This window comes from Castanea sativa, chromosome 3 (assembly GCF_040712315.1).
Source record: "Castanea sativa cultivar Marrone di Chiusa Pesio chromosome 3, ASM4071231v1".
NCBI lineage: Eukaryota > Viridiplantae > Streptophyta > Magnoliopsida > Fagales > Fagaceae > Castanea > Castanea sativa.
This window is the reverse complement of record NC_134015.1, coordinates 13,797,905-13,813,150: the sequence shown is the minus strand read 5'-3', so window position 1 is coordinate 13,813,150 and position 15,246 is coordinate 13,797,905. Positions and strand designations below refer to the sequence as shown.

Here is a 15,246-nt window from a genome sequence, read left to right as displayed (position 1 = left end):
TATATATTTTTAATTATGGGATCATTTGTACTTAATCCATGTGAATTGAGGTAAGTTAGGTTCTACAAGGCATGAAACATTTATGTCTAATCCATTGACCCAATCCAACACGTGGGGTGGATTAGGTTAGTTTTTACTTTTTACTTGAGAATTTATCAACCCGACAATATCTAGTTAGGTTGAAAACATCTTCCAACTCAACCCAACCCAACTCATGTGTCATGTGTGCCCCTATTTTGCTAGCTCTAGTTCCATGAGCTAGAATGCAATCTCTAAAATGGAATTTAACTATATTGTTCTTGACCACTAATTTTCTATTTAAAGATCCCACCCTATCCTATTCAAATTTGAGATGTTAAAATTGTCAATCCATACCCAACTCATACTATTAATAGTTTAAAAATATACACATTTTTAAGTTTTCTTTATAATTTAATTGTTACAAAGTTTATTAAGATTTTAATTCAATGGATTTTGGTAGTCTAAAATTTTTTGTGATAAAATTAAAATATTATTCTTGAACTGTGTTAGAAAAATAGGGCATTTACAATGGTATCCCTAAAATAGGATAAAAGCCTAATATAGGTTCTAAACCGAATAAAAATAATGACATTGGCATCCTTAACTTTATTTAAAATAACTTTTTGCTATTTCTCCAAACACACAATTAAAATTATTATTTTTTGCATTTTTTTGGGAACATAAATTTATTATTATTGCAATTTTTAGGGACATGTTATTTTTTATTTAGTATGTAAGTATTTCTATCGGAAAAAGGTTTTTCTTCCAAACTAGTTTAAAGAGAAAATTTTTAAACTCATCTTATATTTTTTTTTTTTTTTGTGTTAATTTTGAAAATCTAACCATTGGATTGCATATATTTTTTTATGTTCTTAACATATATGTCAAATTTCATTCAAATTGGATATTATTTACTATTCAACCAATAAATTTATTTTTTATGCATTATTTTATACCACAAAAACTTAAAATTTAAACATTTGATTGATAACATATCTATTTATCTTTGGTCTCCTTGAATTTTTGCAAGCATAGTGGATATGATAAAAACATGCAACCTAACAGTTAAATTTTCAAAATTCACATTCAATAAAAAGGAATGTGAGGAGTTCAAAGGATTTCTCTAGAGAGTGAAACCTTAGAGGACCGAAACAAATAAAAACAAAGTTAGAAAACTGAAATGCAATATGAAGAAACTTAGATGGTCAATTTTATATTTTAGCCTATTTTTTTTAAAAAATTAATAGTTGGTGTTTGTGTTTCGAAAAGTAAAGAAAAAGTATGTGATTTGAAAATGAAAATAAATACAACTAGCCTCCTCTCCAAATTCAATTGTTGTACACGATTTTATCAACATATTGTACATGGTATACCTATATATTAAATACAAAGAACTGAAGAAGAGAGAGCAGACAGCAGAGCTATCCATTCTCCCAAAAAAAAAAAGAGTTGTCAATTACAATGACGCCAAAATCAAATACAATGATGCCTAGAAAAATTTTCTTTAGAAAAAAATATAGAGAAGGGAAAATAAAAAAGAAAAGTGAGGAAACTGAAGTAAATAATTGAATTAAATAAAAAGAGATAAGAACCCCGTAGAGCAGCCGCTACAAGTTGGCAAATGGATCTGATGAGATGGGAACTTGGAAATAAGTAGTTGTTTATCAATTATTATAAATTGCAACAAAAAAAAATTGGCCATGAAGATTCTATCAAAAGTTACTGCTAACGTACATTTTTTCATTTCTTTTAATTATGGATTATTTAGAGAAATTAGGCCTGTGATGTCTCAATTTGATTAATTATGTATGGATTTGTGACGAGTTCCACATTGGACATATACTAGGTTGAATTGAATTTTATCAACCTTGCTTAATTCAAAGTTGTGCCCACTATAAATCTATGAGTTGTTAAAGATCATTCGGGATTTGACTTCTTATTTTGACAAAATTTCTTTTCACGCACTTCTTAAATAATGTAATAATGCTACGAGTATGTCAATTTAGTATTGAATTATATAGATATTCTCATTCTTAAACCGTGGTTTTTTTTTTTTTTTTTTCATACTTTGGTACCCCAAACATAAGATCCTGACTTCGACCATATTAACAAATAGGGTATTATTTAATTTCACTGCAACACCACTTATTCGCTACTTATTCACTGCAACGCTAGCAACCAAGAGAAATATTTACACACAAAACTTAAAGAGACTCTTTTTTTTTTTTTGATAATCCATTAAAGAGAGACTTGAAATGCTTGAAACCTACACACAAAACTTGAAAGTTAAAATTCAAACAATAATAAACCCAATGAGTAAAACATAAACAGAAAGCTAAAAACCAAATGTAGAAGTTCAAGAACCCAAAAGACCCAAGTAAAAATGCCAAGAATGGATTTAACTTACTGACCATGGGACTTAAATTTCTATAAATTTCCAGTATTTTGAGATAACTGGCATGTCTAAGAACAGAAGTAGAGATTTGAGAAGAAAAAATATATACAACAATATTGAAGAATAAATTTCGTAGTGCTAAATCACTTTAAATAAACAATCAAAAAGTGATAAGAAAATTAATGATTAGTTTGGCGGGGGAAGCGCTTGCGCAGCCCCCAGTGCAACAAATAATGACGTAGGCTCTTCCACTAGGGAAGACCTTAGGCTGGCACCCCTCCTTCATGTGCAATGGAGGCTACCATCCTAGGACATGGGCCGTATGGATCACCCATTGACCCCGTCCAGGTAAGTATGTTGCTACGTGTCGCACGATTTACTTTAATACTTTGCGCTTGTCTCTCCTCTTCCTTATTTATTTCAATGTGGGATTTGTGGTCATTGAAAAAACGCAAACCCAACACAGACGCTATATAATGCCATTGCCAGCCATTCAAGACTATATGAAAGTCGTTTCTCAAAACACACCCAAAAAAAAAAAAAAAAGACTAAGAAAGTCCTTTTTGTCTTTTTTTTTAATTTCTCTCTTTTCTTTTCTTTTTTTGTGCTACGAAAGTGAATTTATTAAGATGGTCCTCTCTCTACAGTAACTTTTATGTGAAAATTTCCCAATTTCCACCATTATTACCTTTATAGAGTATATTGTTTTGCTAAAAGGTCTGAGGCCCAATAATATATATCCGCAGTGAAAGTGAAAGTTGTGCACTCGATGAACATCAAAATATGGAGCAATTTATCTATATATGATTTCAAATGCTCGTATTTGATAGTTTATGAAGAGTGAAAGATCTCATTGAATCAGAAGTTTACACCTTAAAAATGAAGACTGATAAGAAGCTAACAATCAATCACATTGTTTTATAGGTGTTTTTGTCAAATCTTTCTTATGTCTCTGCCGGCTCGTGGCCCCCACCATCTGCTCCTGCCATTGCCTTCACCACCAATGTTTTAATCTTTACCAATGTTGACAAAACTATTGTCAGCACCACAATCCGTTTATATCACCTCTATTGCCATCAGCCCACCACCACCATCATTATTATTGTTGCCTTCCCTTGGCTTGCAGCTATTGACACAACCACTATTGCCAATTGTCATCATCATTAAATTGATAGCATTGAAATTTCCATCCATTTAAAATCTCATCATTTAGCAAACACTAATTATTGTTACACATGCTAAGTTACACATTATTGTATATATTACACTTGAATTACTGTTTTTAAACACGATTTCACAATCATAACTAAAGTCATATTTTCAAAACACAATAATTGTTGCACATGCTAAGGGTTTTATTTATTTATTTTATGAGCGTTGCATACACTGAGTTACACGTTATCATATACACTCCAGTTAAAATCTTGTTTTAAAATACAATTTCACAATTATAAGTGAAATCATGTTTTGAACACACGATTTTAGTTGTGTCTCCATACATACTGTATAATTAGTTAATTACCCAGGGGTGGCTTGATACGTTTGGAGGCCTAAGGCGAAAATTAATTATCTTGTTTTAGATGTAAAATTATTACTAATTAATATGAACTATGTAGAATTTTTTTTTTTAAAGAAATTTTATAGATTGAAAAAGTTTGACAAAAGCTTTTATGCTTATTGATGTGGTAGATTGATAGTGGTAAGTAAAAGAATAGTGTTAGTAGTAAACTTATATGAGAATTAGTAAAAGTTTGCTAATTAAACTCTTATTATTATTCTTACTTGTTTTTAGAAGTGCAACACTCACAATATTGTTTAAATAAATCCTAGGTTTTAAGTTGCTTCTTACTTTCTATTTGAAAATATCACTATAATTATTTTGTTGTCATCAATAACAAGTTGTAACAACTTGCTACTTAGTATTAGTTGTAAAAGTGTTGTGAAAAATATTGTGGACGTTGCATTTTTCTCTATTTTTTATTTGCTTTTCATCTGGTAAAAAAATATAATGTTATTTGTTCATTATAATAACCCTATTAGTTAAAATTTAGGGGCCTTTTTTTTACTTGGGGCCTTAGGCGACCGCATCTTTTGCTCCACCATTCAGCCGGCCCTGTAATTACCACCACTCTTTTAGCACATTCACTTGGTTTTTTCCTAGTTTTGGATCTACTTTTACCAACTCTAAATTGTTGGTCTTTTAGCTTAGAGAATTTAGGGCAGTCCAGGACATGTTTGAGAGGTTGTTCAAGACTTAAACAAGTTTGAAAGGTTATTCGTGACCAGGGTCTAGTTTATTGCAAGCGGTCTAAGGATATAACTATTCTTGCCTCTGTTACCAAGATTTTAAGAGAACCAAATATAATAATGATCATGTATTTGTCCTTTTCATTATTATTGGGGAATCTATCTATTCTTGTCTCTGTCACCAAAGTTCTATTTTAAATCTCTGAGGGGAAGTTCAATGGTGAGAAACTGCGAACTACCACGTAAGTATAAGCTTACACCTGTTTGATAGTTCATGTAGGTCTACATCTCCACCCCTCATAACTTATCACGTGATGAGTTGTGACAAAAATTGCGTTATTTTTTTGTAGTCCAAATATTTGTTATAATTGGTGGTCTAGCAAAATGAAACCGGACGTTTTTCTTAAGGACTTTTTTTTAATTGCATAAATCATTTATGATAAAACTTTTTTTCCTTTTCTTTTTGCTGAATTAAAAAAAAAATTACAACAAGATTGACCCAAGATTTCTTGCAATCTTGGAAGAGATTTTCTGACGAAACATAAATTTGATTCTTCATACTTGCAAGTTGCAATCTTAGAAAAAGACATTGTAATGTAACATATGATCATATATTATTGACAGACGGTTTAAATCATGCACTTTAGTCCAAGATTTCATGCAATCTTTTTTTTTTTTTTTTGAGAAGGAGATTTCATGCAATCTTGGAAGAAATCTTCTGATGAAAGATAAATTTGACTCTTCATACATGCAATCTTAGGAAAAGATATTTTAATTAATGAACCATCTATTGAAGGATGATTTAAACTTCATGAACATGACAATTGACATATTAACAGCGATGGGTATATTAAAACTTGGGGTTGTTGTATCAAAAAAAAAAAAACTTGGGGTTGTTATTAAGATTGTGTGGCATACGCCAAGGCTGGCATTAGCCTTAGGCCACTTAGTTCATTGGCTAGGACTTCTATTAGAAAAATGTCTTAAAATTGTGGGTCAATAATTACTTTCACTAAAAAGAAAAAAAAAAACATATATAAATTGTGCACCCTTTCCCTTTCCTCCAAAAAGACTCCCAAATTTTTAAATCAATAAAATTCAACCCGATTGAAATCATAAAGATTTTTACAAAAAATAATAATAATAATAATAATAATTGTCAATGTGCAGAATTATTATTGATTATGTTTCTCATAACAACCTGAGATTTCAGTTTTTGTAATTTAGTTTTTCACACAAAATATTGTCAATATTAGGTACCCAATCTTCCACCCAACTACACATCAAACAATCTCTCTCTCTCTCTCAACACCAAAATCAAATCTAAAAATTAGGGGTAAAATACTATTTCGGTCCCTAAACTTCATCAAAAATTTATTTTTCATCCATAAACTTTAAGAAGTTCATTTTTCGTCCCTAAATTATTAAAAAGTTCGTCTTTCATCCCTATACTATTGAAAATATTTTATTTATGTCCTTAAACTTTACTAAAAGTTTGTTTTTTATCCCTAAACTATTGAAAAAAGATATTTTTTTCATCCCTATTTTTTGTCTCTAAACCATTGAAAAACCTCTTTAGATAGTTTAGGGATGAAAAAATAACTTTTTAAAGTTTAAGGACGAAAAACAAACTTTTGTCAAAATTTAGGGACCAAAATAATATTTTACTCAAAAATTAGATTTCAGCTGTCCATAAATTAAAACTCATTCGAAAAAATAATAATAAATCTCCATCTCCTTTATTAAATTTTACTCTTGAACCATGATATTTGATTTTCTATATAAAATTAATCTTGGTTTGGTAAGTATTAATTTATTAAGTTGTGCTAAGGCTATCCAATGATTCTATTGTTAAGTAAAGTTGCAATAATACCTTTGATATATAATTCATATTATAATTTTACTTTTTAGATCGTGTTTAACTTATTTTAAATACTTTTTAATGATAATTTCCTAATATAAAAATATCACTATGAATGTGAAAAAATTGAGAGAGAGAGAGGTTGAATCTCAAGCAGGATATCGTGATAAATTTGTTACTAGCAATTTAAAATATAATAAAGTATATAGATGAAACCTTACAAATGAATTTTAAAAATATTCATTAAAAAGAGTTAAACAGAAAATAATGGCATAATACAATAGAAAGATAATGAAGAAAACAATTATAATGACATTCAAACATGTAATATTGCAATTCTTGATTATATTAAAAAAACTATTTTTTTTTTCCAATTTCACGTTTACAAAATTTTATTTACAGTACTTGAAATAGCTATTTTTGTAGAAATTTTTTTTTCAAAATTGAAATTGATAATTCTACTTGATATTTGATTATAGTACAAGAAGATTAAGTGAATTGGTCATTTTATAAATTGAAAATAAGATGTTAGCAAATTCCTAATAACAAAATGTTAGATGTAACTTTGTATTTCAAAAAATAATAAAAATGATTTTTTAAAATGTTATATATATAATATTGAATTTATTGAATTATAAAAAAAAATATATATTATCTAATTGGTATACTTAAAAACTCCACTTTTTTATTTATTAAAAAAAACACTTATAACTATGGTATTAGGTTTCAATTGTAGTGAACCGGCCTAACAAGCAATTAATATTTCACTATCACGAAGAAAACGATTTATAACTTATATTACAAGAATCGGCTTGGGTCTCGTGCACTAGACTCAATCCTTACCCTATATTATTTATAGTGTCCCCAATTGAAGCTCAAATTTTTTTTAAAAGTTATTCTATGTAATTGTAGTAACTATAGACTGTAATATAACTATAGTATAGGAAAAAAAAATGGAGAATAAAAAGACTTAAACAATATTTGCACAGTTGCACTTCATATCGTTGAAAAAATGGGTCAATTTTATATCTATATATGGGTCAATAATTTTATGGTGACTATTTTTTTGCATATTGTTTCGTTTTTTTGTTTTGTTATTTTTTTAGTAAAACTATGGTGATCTGGTCCTGATCTGAATGGTCAAATCTTTGGTATCTCCACATAGCGCATCATACGATGCACATAAAGACAAGATTCGAATCAAAATGAATTTCGTGATAAGACATGGTCTTGTTCTTGTACCATGTACATAAGTTTTAAGACTATACACTACTGTAGTGATTTGAAAAGGGTAAAGCTTCTTTGAAAGTACAAGGAGACAAGACAAGGATCAAAAGTCAACGTCAAGACCGTAGTGGGTGAGTTGTGTGAATGAGTCTGAGAGTTCCATTGCACTTCCCTATAAAATCAATCTCAGCCCTTAACTAGACACTCTCCATTTCTAATGAAATGGAGAGGATCCGGATCCTAAAACCTTCACTGCCCTGACAGGCTCAGCCAACATCAATAACAATATAAAGAGAATCACACAAATATGAAATAGCTAAGCTAGCAAGACATGCATACCCCCAATAGGCCAAATATATAGTCCAACAGAGTGTGTGTGTGTATCTACAACTATTTAGAGATAAGGTTCTCTTCTCCACGATAAAAGTTCAAGATCATTTGCTCTCTTCTTTTCTTGTTTTAATTGTAGCTCTTGTGGTTTTTGACTTTGTGTTTGATTGTCAATTATTTGGGTAGTTGGGGATTCCTTCTTAGTAGAGTGTTTCCATCTTTGGATACTAAGAAATTTCCTGGCTGTTGCTCTGTTTATTTTTGGGGAGTTCTAATGACTTATATGTTTAATTCTGTGGGGGTTGTCGTTGTTTTTTGATTTTTGGTCTTTTCCTCCAAGTAATGAATTATTGTCTTCTCCACACACAAAAAAAAAAAAAAATGATGAATTATTGGACTGTTTCCTCAATTGGGTAATGAGGAATCTTGCTGTTTTTTTTTTTTTTTTTTTAATGGTTTGTTTTTATATTGATGCTTTTTAAATTTTGGGTTTTTGAAATCTCTTTTTCAAAATTCTGCATAATTAGACACATTCCAAAATTGGGTACTTGGACATTTCTCAGCTATTACTGACAGAAAAAAAAAAAAAAGGAAAAAAGAAAATTGCTAAGCCATTACTGCATGTGCTCTATTTATGTTGAATGGCTGTAGAGATTTAAGTTCACTGGCTTGTGATACAAAGGCACATTGATTTTGAGGTTCTGGTGATTCTTTTTCAAGAGTCTGCACTGGTACTTGAGTGTTCTAAGAAAAAATACTGAGTCCTTGAAATTTCTTAGTGATTCCTCTGTTTTGGGCCCATGTTTTTTTAAATAGGCCCTTAACTTTAAAGAGAAGGTATTACTGTATTAGTATTTGGTGTTCATTTGGAAAGTATGCTTTATTGGGGTCTTTTATAATATGGACCACTGACATTTTTTTGCCAGACACCTTTTTCATGCTTTCTTAGCATTTGTTGCTTTTTAATTTTGTACTCTCTGGATGTGGAGCTTTATGTAAGTTGTAAGTTTGGCGTTGATATCTTGGTGTGAGTATATTATTTTTGTTGGCATGTGCAATGAACCATTTCTTGTAATTATATAAGACTGCAACTTTACATCTTCAAAGCTTTCTCTCACTCTTTCACAATTTCCTTGCAGTTTTTTTTCTCTTTTTTTAGTGAAAAGATAACATGGAGGACAAGTGTGCAATCAAGAAAGATGTTACTGAAGTATTCCTTTACACTTAGAATTAAATTCTTTTCATGTTACTTTTTTTCTCAAATTGAATTTTGCTAATGGTATTTTTTGGCTTGTGCAGTTGATAGGCAATACCCCAATGGTATATCTCAACCACATTGTAGATGGCTGTGTAGCCCGTATTGCTGCCAAGCTTGAGATGATGGAACCCTGCTCTAGTGTCAAAGACAGGCATATAATTTGTTATATTTTGTATTGATTATATTTTTTCTTTTTGTATTAGTGTTCTAGCAACAATAGGATTTGTTCAAGAATCTCTAGTTGAGACATGCATTTTGGATGTACGTTTTGACATGCAGGATTGCATATAGTATGATTAAAGATGCTGAAGAAAAGGGTTTGATTACTCCAGGGAAGGTTGGTATTAAAAAATCCTCATCTGGGATATCTTTGTTGATTGGTCATACATATTCAACTTTGCCTCTTCTGTTTTAGAAGAATTGAACCCCAACCCACCCTACCAGCCTCTCCCTAAATTTTGTCTGTGTAAGTAGCTACGTATTTATACAAGTTCCATTACACGTCCTATATATGTTTTCACCAAAGTCTACGCAGATGTTAACCTCATTTTGACTTTGATAAACAACCTCATTATGACTTAAAACAGTGAAATCGGGGTATTTCTTTGGATTTGTTTCCTAGTTCAGTGGTGCTCATATTGGAGTTAGTTTTTCCCTATTTATATTTTTCTTCAAGTAATGTTTGATTACACAAGGACTTTGCCACGTCTTGTCCATATAATGAAACTTTTGAGCCAATGAGCTCTAGCACAGCTGACATCTCCTCCTCCCCTAACAAGTGCTATGTGGAGGGTGAGGTCGAGGGGTAAAGACTACTAAGTGCTTGTGTAACTTACAGATTAAAAAAGAAATATTATTGGAAGTGTTGAACTAATATCTTTTCTTGATTCTTGATATGTTTGAATGGCGGAAAGACGGTTCTCATTGAGCCTACTAGTGGTAACACTGGCATTGGATTGGCGTTCATCACTGCAGTTAAGGGTTACAAACTTATCCTTACCATGCCATCTTCCATGAGTCTTGAGAGAAGAATGGTTCCTCAAGCTTTTGGAGCTGAGTTGTACCTTACAGATCCTGCCAAGGGTGTTTATGGTGTTTTTGATAAGGCCAATGAACTACGAAGTAAAATACCTAATAGCTATATTCTTCAGCAATTTGAAAATCCTGCCAACCCAAAGGTATTCTTTGTGTCAGATATTTTGTGATAACAAATATATGGTTGACAGTTGACACCCTTAATTAATGATGTTGCCAATCTTTGTTTAGGTTCATTATGAAACCACTGGCCCAGAGATATGGAGAGATTCAGGAGGGAAAGTTGATGCCCTGGTTTCAGGCATAGGGACTGGGGGTACAGTCACTGGTGCAGGAAATTTCCTCAAGGAGAAAAACCCTGAGATAAAGGTTGAGTTGTGATTGTGATTGTGTTTCTGTTTTGAGGGAGAGAGAGAACTCACGTTGCTACGACATGTTCCTAATGGTGTGTTTTCTCTTGGTAATGTCTAGGTGTATGGGGTAGAACCAGTTGAAAGTGCAGTCTTGAATGGAGGACAGCCTGGTCAGTTAACTTTTTGTTTTTGCCCTGACTTCTTTAATCTTCATTCATGCCATTTTCCTTGTATATATGTGAAATTCTATACTTAGACTTTGAATTATATTTGTACAAGGAAAAAGTCTCCAGATTTCTAGGTTTCATTAGTATGAAAAAGTTACCCCCTTAGAAAATAACAATTTGTGATATTAAGTAAAACTAAACCAGACATATTGTAACTTTATAACAGTGTCATTTTGATTAATTGGTTTGAAGAGTATCAGTAGGTAACACATTTTGCAGATATCATTTTGGAGTGCTATCACTAAATTTCAAGGAGGGTGGGACAAAATTGCTATTTTTGTAAGGCTAGGTGTATTATGGCTGAAGTTTCACTGTTGAGGCGCATCAGTGACTCATTAGCATTGGTATTAAACATTAATGTAACAGTTCTGTTTGATAACTGTACTTTCTGTTATTGGATAATAGGGTTGATAAATGAAATAGCTATATCTTCTGGAACTGTTCTATTTAGTAAATTTGCACAAGCTTGTCCACCTGCTAAGTAAGCAGGCTTTAGTGACACTAAGCTGGTTTGATCAGGCTTTTTGAGGACTGGAGGTGGATGTTTAACCAGGTTCCATTATACACCTCTTAAGAAATTTCCAAAGCAAATTTTATTAAGTTTAAACTTTATGTAAAAACTTAATAAGAAGTGATGAATAATGTGTGATTTAGGGATGTATTTTATTTTTGGTTGCTTTTGGTGAGTTCAGCTAACATTTACTGCACCCAACTATCTGTTGGAAACTGATAATGGGAAAGCATCATATGTATTGTGGTGATTATTTTTATGGTAATTCTAAAATCACTAATCTAAAATTAAGGGAATTTAATTTCTTGAGCTAAAATATTGTCTTGGTTCCTAGCTTGAGCTAATCAAACTAGCTTGAGATAGAATGGAAAGAATCCTTTTCTTTAATTGAGATAGAAGTTGCATAAGTTTGAATTACCGAATCTGTAGTTGACTAACCAAGCATATGTGATATATAGTTAAATCTATATGATTTCTTTCATCTGCATTGATTTCGAATGGCAGTTCTCTGACTGTGTATGATGCATGCTTACACATCTCATAGGCAAGCATCTTATCCAAGGAATTGGTGCTGGTATAATACCTACTGTTCTGGATATGAAGCTGCTCGATGAAGTTATTCAAGTGAGTCTGGAAACCATTTTATTTTCCCTCACCTTGATTTTACATGTAAAATTATGTGCTTGTGCTATTGTTAGAAGTGTTGCATGCTGATGAAAAGCACGAGCATAGTCAGAATATATTGTAATTATGGGTATGCAAGTAACATTGTCTTTGCAATGGAGGTATAACTCATTTATCTCCTTTGGAACATTATTTTATCATTATGGATGAGTGAATTTTGAAAGTTAAAGTAAGATAAGTAGGCTCCACAAAAGGACATTATGGACTAGGTTTGTGTAAGTTTTGCCTAGAAATTTCTTTTATGTAATTTTATCATAGTCTTAGAGGGTTGTTTATTTTAGGATTTTTTTTTTTCAGTCCTTTATAAGTGTAAAGCTCATGTCAGTTATAGTTGGTTTAAGGGCATTTCATCTTGATGTGAGTCTGCTTTATGGGGCTTTCAATGGATCTTGTTTCTTTATATCATCTAGAGAATCGACTCTCTTGCTCTATTTTCTGAAGTATATTTTTGGAAATGAATAAATTATCAGTCACACTTGCTTCAGCTTCAGTATGAAAATGAAAATGGTTCTGGAAGACCTTGTTTATCTTTTTATTTTGTTTCTGTGAGTGAGACAGGAAAAGAAAATTTATACAATCATGAAATGGATCATTCTCTTCAATGAATATGTCACACTACTCACTCTATATCTGCATTTTAGTATAAAAAACAGAAATGATTCTGGAGACCAATAAGGAATACATATACATGGATAAGTTTGAGCATATTGTTGTATGAGTTCTTATGGAAATTGGTCGTTCTACTTTCTTGGAGTTTGTGACGGCTTTAATAATTGTTTAGTGACAGATTAAATACATTGTACATTGAAAAGAAAAAGGGGGGGAAAAACTAAGCTGGGCTTGGACAATCCCGTTTAAAGTTAAAACAAAAGTTGCAAAACCTTGTGATAGTTATATGAACCTGTTACAGTGGTAGCACAATAACATGTAGTACTATCTGTTTGAATCTTGTTGAAGCGTAGTGGCAATTACCGGCTATTGTTTTCATGGAAACTCCCTGATCTCTGGCAGCTGCATATTCAGGCATAGATTTCCTTTCACAGAATCAAGATGTTTTTGGTAACTTTTCAGGTATCAAGTGAGGAAGCTATTGAAACTGCTAAGCTGCTTGCCTTGAAAGAAGGTTTGCTGGTAGGATACTTATTTAAGATGATCTTTAATGGTTCTATAAGAACTTTTTACAATCCATTTCTATGCTGAACGTGGAAGCATGTATTTTGCAGGTTGGGATTTCATCTGGTGCTGCAGCAGCTGCTGCAATAAAGTTGGCAAAGAGGCCAGAAAATGCTGGAAAACTTATTGCTGTAAGTCCAAGTGCTTTCTTTAAATTGATAAAGAATCTTTGTTGCACTTCATTATATGTATTATGGTATTGTGCTTAGCTTGATTTAATTAATTTCAAAATTTGCCCCAGAATCCCTCTAATTATGTCTCACACAACTCCTTTTAGAATTTATATTTCTTCAATTTTCTCATCCTAACCCAAGAGGTGAAGGATGTTGCAGAATACTTGTGATCTTAGCATTAAATATATGTTCAAGACTTCAAGCTCTCCAGTAATGCAGCAAAGCTGCTGCTTGTGGGCTATAATGTGATACTGATGAGTCCCATGTCTTCATTTGTTTATATAAATGGATCTTTAAAAATGAAATTAATATATATATATATATATTTGTATGTATGTATGTCCAATAACTTTTATAAAAAAAATTGATTTCAAAAAACTTTCAGAATTATTTGGCCTAATTTTTAATAATTTACTGGTGTTCCTAGGAATTGCTTAAGTATTGCATACCTGCTTGACTAACCTAGAATCAGATTTGATTCATATTAAATGACCTACTTACTTCAAAGTATAAATTCCTAAGTTGGCTTAAACCAGGTTGAGTCTGTATGGAAGTAAGGTTCAATATGGGTTGCTAAGCACAAAAAAAAGGTTCAATATGGGTTTGGGCACTCCAAAAGATGATGTATGCAATCCAGTTGTCAGACCTAAACTTGAATTTTTTCCACCCTTAACTCATTTTTCCACTGCAATTATGTATAGGATTTTATCAAATGCACAGATGTAGTTAGAGCTGTACTAGTCTGTGTATTCCAATCTCAAGTCCATTAACTATTCTGTTTGATTTTGTTTTGAATACAGGTTATCTTTCCCAGCTTTGGAGAGCGTTATCTGTCTTCTGCACTCTTTGATTCTATAAGGCATGAGGCAGAAAACATGACTTTTGACTGAATGTTTCTGAATATCATAGACTGCTTTATGTATGTTCTGTAATCTACACATTTGAAATAATGAGAACTTCCCATGGTCTGTTTGCTGTATGATCAACAGCTTCACTAGTAAAAGTTTGATACATAGACTTAATAGCTTCAACCTTCAAATTTTCTAAGCTTATTGAATTCATATCTCAGGGTTACATTGAATTTAAATAGTCTTAACTTTCGGTTTTAGTGAAGAACATATTTTTTGTTGCATTTCTACAAGGACAAAGTTTAGCTACAAAATCAGTTGTAACCTTAGCCTACAACCTTGATAAAATAAACACTACTATATATTTTGAAAATCTAACCGTTAAATTGCATATTTTTTATACTCTTAATACATATGTTAAATTTTGTGTCAATAAGATATTGTTTACTATATGATATATAAACTTATGATCTATAAACTTATCTTTTATGTATAATTTAAATTGCAAAAACTTACAATTTAAACAATTTATTGATGGCATAGTTATTGATCTTTAAAATTCTAGATATTCTGTATGAAAGACATTAGAAGATATAATCCAATAGTGAATTTGTCAAAATTCACTTCTAATAAAAAGATATTAAGTAAAGATACATCCTTAAAACTACAACCAATTTTTGAACTTACACAATAAGTGTGTGTTTGGATACCGCTTGTTTTGTTGAAAATTAAAATCAATAAAAATAATTTTAAAAAAAATTACTATTCATGCTTGAAACAGCTGGTTAAAAAAAATAAAAAAGAAGCTGAAAACGCAGAACAAAGGACCTTAAGAGCATCCACATCAGTTGGTGGAAACTCTTCTAAAATACAAAAACTCTCATTTTAATCAGTGGGTGTAAA

General features: G+C 31.3%; 1 protein-coding gene and 1 non-coding gene across 2 annotated transcripts; one reads left to right on the top strand and one right to left on the bottom strand.

The window, feature by feature from the left end:
• Positions 1-2,610: 2,610 nt before the first annotated feature.
• Positions 2,611-2,772, bottom strand: LOC142630105 (U1 spliceosomal RNA). The gene has a single exon (XR_012843220.1). It is a non-coding gene; the product is annotated as a U1 spliceosomal RNA (small nuclear RNA).
• Positions 2,773-8,020: 5,248 nt separating this feature from the next.
• Positions 8,021-14,472, top strand: LOC142627380 (cysteine synthase-like). Its single transcript, XM_075801223.1, has 11 exons — positions 8,021-8,156; positions 9,221-9,291; positions 9,381-9,490; positions 9,619-9,676; positions 10,254-10,517; positions 10,606-10,743; positions 10,846-10,897; positions 12,010-12,089; positions 13,221-13,280; positions 13,373-13,453; positions 14,296-14,472. The coding sequence occupies exons 2-11, from the start codon at positions 9,253-9,255 to the stop codon at positions 14,383-14,385; spliced, it is 972 nt and encodes a 323-aa protein (XP_075657338.1). The 5' UTR covers positions 8,021-8,156; positions 9,221-9,252; the 3' UTR covers positions 14,386-14,472.
• The last annotated feature ends 774 nt before the right edge of the window (positions 14,473-15,246 follow it).